The sequence below is a fragment of the Salminus brasiliensis genome, chromosome 10 (genome assembly GCF_030463535.1).
Source record: "Salminus brasiliensis chromosome 10, fSalBra1.hap2, whole genome shotgun sequence".
Classification (NCBI taxonomy): Eukaryota; Metazoa; Chordata; class Actinopteri; order Characiformes; family Bryconidae; genus Salminus; species Salminus brasiliensis.
This window is the reverse complement of record NC_132887.1, coordinates 11,348,076-11,361,339: the sequence shown is the minus strand read 5'-3', so window position 1 is coordinate 11,361,339 and position 13,264 is coordinate 11,348,076. Positions and strand designations below refer to the sequence as shown.

General features: G+C 43.0%; 1 protein-coding gene across 7 annotated transcripts in view; it reads right to left on the bottom strand.

Moving 5' to 3' along the window:
• The window catches only part of meis2a (Meis homeobox 2a), a 79,013-nt gene that overhangs the window by 61,740 nt on the left and 4,009 nt on the right, over positions 1-13,264 (bottom strand). For all 7 annotated transcript variants that reach the window (XM_072689212.1, XM_072689219.1, XM_072689214.1 and 4 more), the window contains 3 exons: positions 12,906-12,956; positions 12,246-12,395; positions 4,034-4,148 (listed from right to left, as the gene is read on the bottom strand). In XM_072689212.1, the coding sequence (XP_072545313.1) occupies positions 4,034-4,148; positions 12,246-12,395; positions 12,906-12,956 (316 nt within the window). The remainder of the gene's footprint in view (positions 1-4,033; positions 4,149-12,245; positions 12,396-12,905; positions 12,957-13,264) is intronic.

Sequence of the window (13,264 nt, the reverse complement as noted above, 5' to 3'; positions counted from 1 at the left end):
TGGAGTGAAGTGTATGGGCTTCATACTTGTTTGAACAGTTCAGCTGAAGATGTATGACAGCGTATCCAAAGATGCTGTTCTTTTCTTTCCCAAAGTTTTTTCTTCAGTATTTCTCTCCATATATTGCTGCTTTTTCTTTACAAATCTATCATTTATTTGTTTTTGTGTTTTCAGTGTTACCTCAGATCTTGTTTAGCTCAACTACAGTTGAGGCTGCTCCACTAGCTTCTGCACTCAGTAATCTAGCTAAATGCTGGTGCTGTTTAATGTTGCTGTCTATCTACTCATGGTGTACTCTCACTTTTTAAAAATACTGTGTTTCAAGATGTTCACAAATGGAAAACACAGTAAAATAAGAGTGTTGATTCCGATTCACCCTCGAATGATGTCTGTCGATGAGTTTTCCTTTGAGGTACCTTTGACCAGAGTTCTTTTTCCTAGGCATGAGAGCAAGTAGTGGAACTAAGCAAGCCACTGGATTTGCTCATTTGCCCTGAAGGCCAGAATTCATATATTTTAGTTTTTAAGAAAAAACAAATCTGCTGGAAATAAAGTAGGGCAGAGAGAGAGAAAGAGAGGGAGAGAGAGGGAGAGAGATGCAGTACTGCAACAGAATAATCTCAGTCGTATTAGACATCTCGATTGACTGAGGAGACAGAGTGTCTCTATCATGTATGTGCACAGGCCTTGTACAAGACTAATACTGCATGTCTGCACAGCTGTAATCTCAATAATGCTATTAAAATAAAGCAAGAATGATAGTTTGCATAGTATGTTTGTTGGAAACAGTTTAACTGCAGATGTGTGACAGCACTACTTTTTATTTCCTTTCCCAAAGAACCCAGACCTTTATCTAGTTTTCCAGTTGTACATGACTTTTCTACTAATATGTTTTGTTTATCGTCAGTATTTCTCTCCACACATCGCTGCCTTTCTCCACACAAATCCATAATTGGCCTGTTTTGAGTGGAGAGTGGAAACTCTTCCCGGATGAACCGACGAGTAGCATGGGGTGCAGCTTCTCCCAGTGTGCGTGGAGCCGTTTAGCTGTGAAGCTGCGTCCAGCCAGACCCGGGCAGGAGCTCGGAGTCAGCGAGCGCTTCAAGCGTTAACGTAATTGCAAGAATGTGAAAAATGAGGCGGCGGGGCTCCTGAGCGGAGCGAAAGGTCACAGTGAGCCTCACACAAAACAACTGGCTGCAGGGACAGCCTCATTAGAGCAGTAAATTGGCTGCTCTCTCTCTCTTTCTCTCTCTCTCTCCCTCTCTGTATCTCCCTCTCAATCTCTTTCTCTTGCTTTCTTTCTCTCATTCATAGGAATAAGGTGTGTTTTTTTCTGCTGGAGCATCCAGTGTTTAGTGCCATTTGGGCCTGGGTCAGGCCCGAGCACTTTACACCATACCGTAACTATCTTGGCCCTTATTGATCAGCTGTTACTGGATCCGGTGCAGAGAGGAGTCGATAAGTGCTCTGTGGATTACAGGTCACTTGTACTTATGTGTGTAAGATAATCAATAGGCAGTGCATTTCTCCCTCCCTCTTTGCTGTCTTTTTCTTCACTCTCGTGTCCAGCCTCCACTCAACCCACCCCTGAAGGAGGAAGAAGGAGCACAGCGCACACATGAAATGGCACTGCTATGCTTATTTCTGTGCTTCTAACACATTAGCTTCCATTAGTTTAACAGAACTGTACATGACAGGATTATGCTGTAAAGCACTGTTACTCTATCTTGGATTCATTTAATGAAGTACATGTGACTATTTAGCTGATAAATCGATTGATGTGTTTGGAAACACTGGAAAAACATTAATACTGACAATGTGTTGGGAATTCTAAACTATGATTGGGAAAAATGATTCCCAAGCTCCCACATTATCCCACAGAAACCTAGGCCTGATATGGGGGGCTTTATACCCCACTAGCCCATGTCTGGTGATGTGGTGCCAATAGTTTGTTTACCTGATCCAGAGGGACAGGGACAAGAAAAGGAACTACAGGGTTTAGACAAGTTGTGTGTGTGTTTGTGCGCACTTGCACATCTGTGTCATCAATAGCTGCAACTTAAAGTAGCTGAATGCATTCATTAGAAGGGGTGTCCAAAAACATATGGACATGTTTAGTGTATATTTGATTTGAGAGCTTGAGAGTTTTTACTGTAAGGCAGTAAACCAGTCCAATCCATTCCAACAGTCTGATAAACACTGCCAGTAGCGGTGAGAGTGGGACAACTATTTTGCCCTTGGAGCTGTGTGTCAAACCCCTGAAGTCTGCACCACTGCCACCACCAAGCCCTTCCTGCACAGCAGGACTGTTACCAGTGATGAAACTGCTCTTGACACGAGTGAACCACAAAGGTCTGTAGTGAGTGGGGCAGTGTGGGCTAGGCTGGGTTTTTTAAATAGCCATCCCTCCAGACAGCCAGGCCGAGCCAGGCCGCTTGATTAAAGCCTCCAAGCTGCAGAGAGCTTCATCGATACCTTTGATTGTCTATCGGCAAAATGCTAGCTGAGATGGGACATGACACCAGTCTGGGCCGGAGCAAGCAGCCCGACCTTGTCTGAGCACTGCTGCTGCCTGATGAAATTCTGTGCAAACAGCAGGAACTGGCGGACAGTGCCCAGCGGAGAGCATGTGAACATTCTGCCTGGAAAAGCACTGCAACGAGCCGCAGCACAACAAGACAGAGGCACGGGCGTAATTGGAGCGACTATTGTTTTTTTTTTTGCGTTTCTAGAAACAGCTTTTGTGCTTTTTTCCCCCCAAAATCAGACGTTAGCAGGAGTGCACAGATGCAGTTGTGCACATTTAAAGATGGATAACAAAAGAAGAGAGAACTACTGGAATTTTTCACATTCATTAGTGGCATTTTTGGGTGAGTGCTGTGTGTAGGTCCAGGGCCTGGTGAAAACACAGTCCTTTGTGCTCTATAATTATCACTCCTGAGCCAGCAGAGGTAATGTGTTTTAAATGCTACTAAAAGCTGGAAAATCAAATTAATTATAAGCTCTTTGTTCTGTAGTTCTTTGGACATCTGAAAAGGTACCAGTGGGAAACTCTGACATGGTATTGGACATGCTATAATCCATGTATGTGTGCAAATGTGTGTATGTGTGTATATGCTGAGCCAGTGCTCAGAATTTCTGTACCAGAATGTCATTTTCTAGTTGATCCTCTACTGATGAGAGTAAAATAATAATATAGAACACAATTTATGGCATTTGCTGATAAATTCAAGTAAATTTGCATTTTCATTAACACTGATTCAATCTTTTTAAATTCAGTAAAGCATCATATAACCCATATTGTTCGCACGTACATTTATTTGTTTATTTTGTATATCATCACAAAAACCTTGCATCTCAAATTTTTCTATTTTGGGCCTGAATGAACCAATAGAAATGCTATAAAATGGATTAAGTCTATTTACTTTGACTTCAATTAAAAGTAAAGTTTTTTAATCTTCTCCTGTAAAGCTGCCATTTTGGAGATACAAAGTTTCTGCATGACAGCGACGATATGCTTCCAAAATTAGTGAATTGAAATTTGAGAGTAATTAGCATTTTAGTGCAATTACTGAGTCAAACGGAAACAGGACCAAAAAAAGAGCTCGGCATCAGTGTATGATGCAACGACTGGGAAGCAGTTGCTGGAACGGCTGTGTGAAGGAGCGCATGTGTGCGTATGTGTTTGTTTGTTTACCAGCATATTGTATACATCCATATGCGTGCTCTTGTTTGTTTGTCAAGCAGCGTGCCATTTTGTACAGCCTTGTGTGTGTGAGTTTGTGTGTCTATCTCTGCTGTCATAAATCCTCAGATGTCTGAAACAGTTACTTTATAGGAGAAGAAAGAAAAGCACTCTAAGCTGTAATAGATGGTACATTAGACTTTATATCGTTTGATTTTCATAATGAATGGACCAATAGAAATGCTCCAAATGTTTTTACATTGACTTTCACTGAAAGATAAGAGGTTTTTACATGACAGCGGCAGCATGTGAGAGCATGTGTGAGTGTACGTGGTGTGTACTCACCTTGTTCGCTGCTGTTGTCTCCGCTCTGGGAGGCGTGTCCTCCACTGCTTGGCCCTGGTGTGCCTGCCGAATGTGTGGAGGTGGCGTCATCGTGGTCTCTCCAAGAAGCTGGGTTCTTGCGTTCCAGAGAAGAGATCCATCCATCCCCGTTCCCCATCCAAACCGCAAACCAGGAGCAGAGCACAGGAAGCAGCAGAGAGCGAGAGCAAGAGAGAGCGAGAGAGAGAGACAGACAGACAGACAGACAAAGAGAGAGGGAGAGAGGAAAAGAGAAACCACATGAACGCACTGGAAACGTGAGAGGAACATGTGTGAGGCTGTGGAGAGCTGTGTGGATCTCTGGCCGGCCTGTCTGAGCCCTTAGCTCGCACAAACACCCATCGAATCAACAGCTCCACGGCCATCTTAACGTCCGTAACAGCCTAGCAGGCACTCACTCCAAAATACTGGCTGCCTAACAGCTTAATTACAGCGTAAGAGTCCATCGCTGCTGTATTTAATGTACCATCAGGTTCAGAGCAAGCTCAAAAGAATTGTCTAAACACATGTGGCGGAAAAATGTCAAGTTAGTTTATACCATAACCAATTGAGACTTCCGCGTCAAGTGAGAAATATGAGGCTAAAAAGTCGACATGCACCACAAGTGCCATTAATCATTAGTGCTGTCAGAATTGAAAACAAGATATGAGAGGCAGTCTCTCTCTCTCTCTCTCTCTAATCTGGCAAAGACATTGCACATGGTCACAGATGCATACAGAGTCTCTCTTACTCTCTCTCTCTCTCCCTCACACACACACACACACAAGCAAACACTATCTTGTCTGAGAGGTAGAGGAGCAAGTAAAATGGTGCATTTCTCGCTTCTGAGTGGCCTCTCCTCCTCACCCTTCCTGGTCATTCTCAGTGCCTGAGTGGTCGGCACAGGGAAACAGGATTTGTACTGTACAGGAAAGGCTTTATCTGTGCAAAAACGAAGGCAGGCAAGAGGTGGAATTTCCTTTGCCACTCTCAGCCAGAGAGGGACTTGCTGACCACGTCACCTCACCCACTCACACACACATACACACACACACACACACACACGCACACACACACAAAAACCCACATTATGTTGCAGTCAACATGTCACCTGCTCTGTATGAAAAAAATGGCCACAGAGCCAGTCTAGCTTTGTAGCTTTGTCTCTGTGGGCCAGAGTACAGCCCCTTTGAAAAGAGCCCAAGCCAAACAAATCCGGGCCTGCACCAAGGCTTCCCACAAACCTCAGCCCACTTCTCTGCTCCCTTTTTTCCCCCCTCCATCGCTCCCTTGCATGCACACGCAGCCTCATAAACGCAACGTATTCCCACAGAGGACAAGCACTCCTGTAAAATATCAGGAGGAGGGGGAGAGAAAAAGGAGCTGCCATTTGGTGTAAGCTCATTACAGTCGGAGCTGAACTCTTAATCTGAATGCAATCAAGCGTGTGTCCAGCTGATTGCCCAAACGGGAAGCAGACACACAGTGGGGGAAAAAAGAGAGCTAAGGTGTTTGCTGACCAGAGCTTGCCCACGCTGTGTGCTAGCTCGGTTCCAGCGGACCGCCCATGACTGCAGGCCGAGGCTGCGCTCCCAGCTGTGGGCTGAAGGAAGCACACACACAGGCCTCTCGGTCCACTGCGGCCTCTTCTGCGTCAGCTGTTCACCGGATGGTGTTCAGATAAAAGCTCACAAACTTACAGCAAGAGCATACAATAGACACAATAACTCCACATTGACTTAAAAAGTAGCCAGAAAACACACACACACACACACACACCAGCATGCCTAGACTGACAGAATATTCATCTAAGTCTGTTGTTCACAGCCTCTCTGAAAATGGCCTTCATTGTTAGTTGCACTATTAGCCATTCTCAGCAATATCACAGCAGTGAGACTGACATTCGCTCTGTCATAATGGTGGTGTTATGTCTCCAGAGCAAATGTCATAAAAAGGGGGGGAGGAGAGGAGGGAGAGAAAATGGTAAAAGAAAGAGAGAAAAAAAAGAAAACAGTGTGTATAATGTAGTTCAGCTGAGCCAGACTCATGTACTTAGAATGTGCCGTTGTTGTTTTAAGGAAAGAAAATGACTGGGTTCCACTTCCTGAAGGTGAAACACCCACTGCCGGCAAGACAGGCCTCGAAAATACGCTCCAGCCAACACTGCATCAAGCTAGTATGCAATATTCAACAAACCGAAATTCACAAATGTTTATAGACTGTATTTGTAACCATGCTGGGTGAAATCTATTGTCTGTACTGATATATAGATTTTCAGTTTTAGCTGTATCAGCAGCTAATAAAAATAAATAAAAAGTAAATCAATAAAATGTATACCCCTTATGAATGTGTCAGACTGTTTTGAAGAATAGTAAATATATATATATATATATATATACACACACTACTTTCCATATATATGTAGAAGATAAAAATGAACTTTTTGGCACAATGTTCAATACCAGGCATGGGCCAGAGGTGTATAAAGCCCCCCAGCATTGAGCTGATGTTCTAGCACAGAGTAGCAGCACTCTGGATGAATGGGTTAAGTAACAGTAACTCATGCAAATGTAAAATTAACTCTTTTCTAATATCTTTACACTATTATATATTTTTTTAAATAACATAATACTCTAATAAGTTATACTATTTCTCAAAAATAACATGAATAAAACACTGTGAAAAATAAACTGTGACCTAACGTGTGAAATAAAGTATAAAGTAATAAAGTAATTTGATCATTTTCACCCAGCAAAAACTGTCCTGAATCAGTTGTATAACATTGCACGATCACATTGTGCAACATCCATCATGCCCTCACAAGAGTTAAATTAGTGTAGAGAGTCTGATCCTACTGAAGTACCCCGCTCCAAGTCACGGAATGAACTAAGGCAACCAGCAGCATGGCTGGGTCATCCAAGGACCAGAAACACACAACACACACAGTTATCGTTCTTTAGTCCAAACAAACAAGCGACACTGATTTCCTCTGTGTTTTTTTCCTACAACACAACCAATTTCACTACAGTCACGTCAGACAATGTGAACTTTCCTCACTCAGCTCCACAACAAAAGCAACAGCCTTTTTTTTTACTCGGGTATGAATAATGCAGCCCCCCCCCCCTCTCTCTCTCTCTCCCTCTCTCTTACTCTGTCTCTCTGTCTTTCTATCTATCTCTCTCCCTCTGCCTCTCTCTCTCTCTTTCTATGCCACAGTCAGAGGGCCGCTCGTCACACACAGGCCTCGCAACACAACAAAACAGTTGTCAGGACTCCCCAGAGTCCATTAAAGTTCAAACAAGCTGTTAAAAAAAAGAGAGAGCGAGAACGAGAGAGAAAGAGAGAGAGAGAGTCACCCAAACGTCTCTCATCAATCTCACTGAGAAAGCCCATCTTCTGAAAATAATAATAATAATACTAATAATATTAATAATAATATTACTAAATAAATAAATAAAGCTGCCCATGTGACTATTCCCTGTAGCTTGGGATAATTAGGTGTCAAACATGCTTCACTCCATGCTTTTCCCTAATTGTGTTAAAGAGCACTGTTACCAGGCGGAGAAGATCAGTAGCCAGCAAACACAGAGGTGCAGCACAATAGGAGTAGATGGAAAATAAGATACAGCAAAGGCCCGTCTCTGGGGGCTGCCTTCTCTATTGGCCGGGGTTACCGACTCGGGGCTGATAATGCAAGGTGTAATTAATATAAAAGCACGAGACAATATGGGGAAAGGCTTGTAGAGCAGCAGGCCACAGGAGAATGCCTGTTCTGTCCCTATCCACCGTCGGCCACTGACATACACCTGCCCTGCCCATCAAATCACAACCCCTTTTTTTTTTTTTTTTACTCCCCCTTCTCTCAATGTCCCTCAGAATTTCAAATAAAATTGATTTAGCACTATCACCGGATTGTGCTCCCATTCCCAGGAAACTCAATGTACTTACAGAAAAAAATTGTGCCGGGGCAGAGCAGGCTGAGGACAGTGTGCGCCGCAAGAGGACGCACGCTGTTATTGCTGGAAGGACTCGTAGCTACACTAAGCCCGGCATGCTGACACACACGAAACATATCGCACCATAAATCTCCAGCACCTGACATTTCAAAACGCATCCTACACTTAAAACTACTCGCACATTTTTGTCAAATTTAACACGTAATTACACGGGCCCTGCGAAAGATGTTAAAGAACAGGTTGACTTCAACCGCTATGTATTTACAAGGCCGCCAATTATCCACCGAGAATAGAAATAAGGCATTAATTAAGTATCAAATAATTGACATTTGAGAGGTCTCCTAGGTACGATGTGGGCTACAAAAAAACGTGCCGCAGAGCAAAGAAGCCTGGACAGCTGTTAGATCAAGGCCTGCATATAACAGTAATCCAAAGCAGTGATTTGACTGAAACGAAACACATAAACATCATTACCACGAGCTGCACTGTTTCACTCTAGTGTGTTTGGATCGCATAAAGTAAAATGTAATACACATATTTTAAAAAATCTTAACATTTTAGTGAATGTCAGGCACTCCCAAGAATAATGTGACACAAATGTATCTCTTGTTTATGCTGTACGAATGTATCTATGTTGTTTACATATTATGAAATTGTTTATACTGTCAACACTGCCAAAGCACAGATCTTTGAAAAGCAAGAGATTGCAGCATACTAGAGTACACAGCAACAAGTGAGCACAGCCCGGCATGCGGGGCTCATGGGGGAGGCCTGCCAGCAGGCCTGAGCTTTCTAACACTAATCAAATAGGATATGTAGAGCCAGACATCATCCCATCACAAAACAATTGTGAGAGGTGGTGAATGCTATTGTGCAATGCATCGCTTGAAAGAGGGGGGAATCCTACCGGAGTACGTCTGCGCGTGCTGCTTAATTTAGAAGACCCCCAGAACTAAGTAAAGGCACGGTTCACTGGCTTTAGAAGCCCTGTAGGCTATATGTATGCAAACACGGAGGCCTGAAGTAGTCGATCACGGTGCAAGGACCATGTAAATAGCCTCTGTAAAAGAAAGACACTGCACTTTTAATTGATTTATGAATTGATTGTAATTCACTGCGTGAGACGGGCAGCAATATTATCCTGTAGCTCTGCACGTTATTTCACTCCAGTGCCCATGTGGGAAACGCTCTGTGTTAAGGAATGACGTGTAAATACAGTTGTTTTCAGGGCGCCCGTGTAGAGCTTAGATAACCTACACATAACCTCGGTAGGAACTACAAGCACGAGCCGCAAGCAGAGAGGGAGAAACGTGCCAAAAACACACATGCCACAATATTTTTACATAGCAATCTCTGCAGAGCAAACTATGCGCTAGTCGAGAGATGATTTCGGCAGCAGAGGGAGGGAGAGAGGGAGGAGTGCAGATGAAGCTCGGTGCTTGATTAAAAAATCCCATACAACTGTAGCAGCAGACACAAAGACAACTTCATTAGCACAGATAATACTCACTAATCATTCATTCATTCCTTTCCCCCACCATATTAATTGGATGTAGAACACAGATGAGTGAAATTTCATTTTCATTAATTAAAACACAAAAGACTTGGGTTCTGGTGACTAACACAACCACTCTCATTACTGGGAAAGACTGCACTGCCATGCAATTTTTTTATGCATTTAACTGGCGGTCAGGAACCGTTTAAAAGGTGTTAGGGTTGCTCAATAACAGGTAAAAAATGTACAACTAAAAAGAAACAAAAACTAGACAATGCAACAGCGCTACAATGCTACAGTCCAAAGCTAAAAGACAATGCAGCGATCAAGTGTAAATAAAAAGTGGGCTTATTAGGTCCTGCATCAGGTGTACAAAGAATCAAGACAGCTGCGAAATTAGCCCAACTGGTACAACCCTCTGTCTCCTTCATGGTGAAGAGCCTCATCATTCCCAGCAAACCAACTTTCACCAAATGAGATGTAGCCCTGGGCTAGATATTAAAAATGCATAGCAAAGCAAAGAAAAATGGACGAGAGAGATTCTAACTAAATAAATTAGCATATCTAACTATCAAATTGACTGCTCCCTCTCCCACTAAAAAAGGAGGTAGAAATGAATAATGAAACACAGGCAAAATTTGAAAAAATTAAATTAATAAAACAAAGCAACCAGTGCTTTGGAGCGGGTCTGATGTGTTTGCTTAGCAGAGCTGCACTTCTGAGTGTTCACTTGCAGCCCAAACATTTCCCCACAGCCTACTCAGGCAGAGCCAGGGGAATGAAGGGGAAAGGGCCGGGTCTTTTGACATGGGGCCATAACAACACTATCCCCACTAGATCAGAGAACCACTATAACATGCTGTATGGCCTGTGTGAATTACACCTGGAGACCTTCAACAATTTTGGTTTTCAATGCAGAGCACAAATTTGTCAATTCTAACAGAACTTCTGCCTGCTGCTGTACAAATCTAGGCGTACCTCATGTTGCACATAAACTCCACGCTATGGTGGCCTATATATTGTGCAGTGCAAACAGCAACAGACATAGGCTATACACACGACTGAACACACGTTTTGCATGTGAATTTTATAATGAAAGACCCTAAGTAAATTGCCACCAAAAAAAAAAACAAACACAAACAAAAAACATTTAACAAAATAATTACATTTCAGTTTCCACGCCTCGTGAGAAATAAATTGCTCCAAAACTAAAAGCCCTAATGAGCTGGAAACCATGACCCTAAAACCATTGACCTGCGTTATAAAAGTGGGTTCCTATTCCTAAGGATCAGAAGTGGATCTCCAACATGCAGCTCAGTGGCTGGACGTGAGCGAGACAGCGCCCGAAATTGGCTTGATCGTCCACCATCTGCCACGGACCTAAACAGGCTAGTTTATCTAATCTGGCCCTGCGTAAACAGCAGCACGCCTAGTTTTCTGCACTTATTCGAGCTGCAGTGTTCTGGCTTGTCCTCAATGTCTTAAACATCCACGTTAGTTAATTCTGCTGTTTTCTTGTGTCTGGGTTTGTGTGTGAGTGAGAGTGTGTGGCTGTTCAACAGACACGGCAAACCAGCGGGGACACTCTCAGAGACCCAGCCAGACCCAGCAGATGCAGCGGAGTGACTTTACCCAGCACTCCAATCTGCTTTCATCCCTAATAGGCTTGAGCTTTGTGCTGCTGATACATGTTAAGCATTTCGCCCTGTCCAGCTACGCGGCTCCAGCTTTTCTGTGCTGTTAGGTTCACTGCCGGCCACTATTATTATTATTATCTTTACCAGATATTAAAATGTGTGGCGTCGTGGTAGAACCGACGCGCTACGTCCTTTTTTTTTTTAAACAGCGCTGCGTTTATTGCAACGCAGTAAACACGTTCAAACCACGGGATTGATTTCCAAACGCGAGGACTCCGCACTTCAGGTGCATGGAAACGGCCGGGCGTAAAGGCCGTACAAATAGGCCGCTGCGTGCGGAGGGAACCGCGAGGCGATCAATAAGCAACAATTAAACACATTAACACGAGCAGCATCTAACGCTGAGCTGACAGAACCACGAGCAACGCCTGAAGCTGACCACCACAGTGGACAGAACACCGAAGCTGTTTTTTTTTTCCTCTCACTTTTTGTTCACTTTTGCACTAATATAGCTCTCTAATATCGATTTCACCGGCACGCGCTTACTTAACTCTAATGTAGCCTATTCTATTAACTGATACACCGATGCAATCTCTGCAGCCGTTAAACCGGCGTGTTCACAGACACCCTGAAGGAACTCACACACTCCTACTTGTTCTGAATTGTGTTTCAGGCCCAGCCATGCGCACAACACACGCGCACATTTCGGTGCATTCAGTCTATTTACAGTCACCGCTTCAAACAGGCCTCAGCAAACCTCTAATTTAATATAATATTTACACATAAAATTACAAACGCTAATATATCCTGCTTCGGCACTTCAACACAAATCCGCCAATCTTTGCTTTTCAAAAAAATCCCAGTGAAGTAGGGAGTGTGCTATTATTCACAATAAAAGGTGAAGCAAAGTTCAGCCTCCGCGTGCACAATAACAGCTCGCCTTTATATTAGTTCAAGGCAATTTCAAGGATCCTTGTTGGTCTCAGACAACACAGCTCTTCCTCCAGGCCAGTAAAACCACACACGCATAGCCCACTTCCCGGACGCACTGTCCCAGGACGACGGCATAATAATAAAAAAACAGTAATTAATGCCGTGTTACTTACATGATCGGCTAAGTTGGTGGAAGATCCCGAGAGCTCCTCGTGGTCCGATTTCGAGCTGCCGTCCCGTTCGTCTATGACTAAATCTATAGGCATTTTTCCTTTCAAACAACTGATGTACCGATGGCAGAAATTGTCGCAGAGCTCGTGCACCTAAAGGGCAGAGAGGGACAAGGGGGAAAGTGAGCGTGAACGGCCCCGACTGGAGGGCCACGGTCGGCCAAGGCGAAGGGAAACAATAGTGAAATTGTTGCAGCGCTTATTATTCTCATGAGACCAGAGCAACAAGTTGGACGGCAAAAAATAAACAGTGCTGAAGTCCTATCAGTCCTGCACTCACAGGAGCATGAACTAACACTTAAAAATAATCCTAAAGTGATAGAAAGTAAAACTGTTAAAAATAAATTATCCTAAATTTCCTAATTCAGGCCCAACTGCGCGTTTTTACATACTGCTAAATTCACATGATCACAGGACTTAAAATATATGTAATCTATATATTTTTCAGAAAATATATATATATGCCATTATATATATATATATATATATATATATATATATATATATATATATATATATATATATATATATATAAGCATAAACTTTATAAAGGCAAAATGCAAAATATCAAATTTAATAAATAGTCAAATAGCGAGCAATTACCTTCTCTAACTCCAAGAGGTGAAACCGTAATACTTGTATGGCCTGTATCATCTGCAAACAGCAAAACACATTTTGTTCAGTCAGTTTTAGGGATTATGACTCAAATTACCGGAGAGGTCATCTTAAATATTTTATTACAATTATTACAATCGCACTAAATGAGCAAAAGCGATCATAAAAATAAATGGGAGTGAATGGAATGATCTCAAATGCAAATGTACGAATTACACGATGTGCTTCCGTGCCTCCTTTTAAGCGGGTACACACTTGATTACAGGGGGCAGCAGTCTAGCAACCCACTGCACCAGTGAATTACAATCCACTTCAGATAATCATGATGGGGGCTTTTTTGGTAGAAT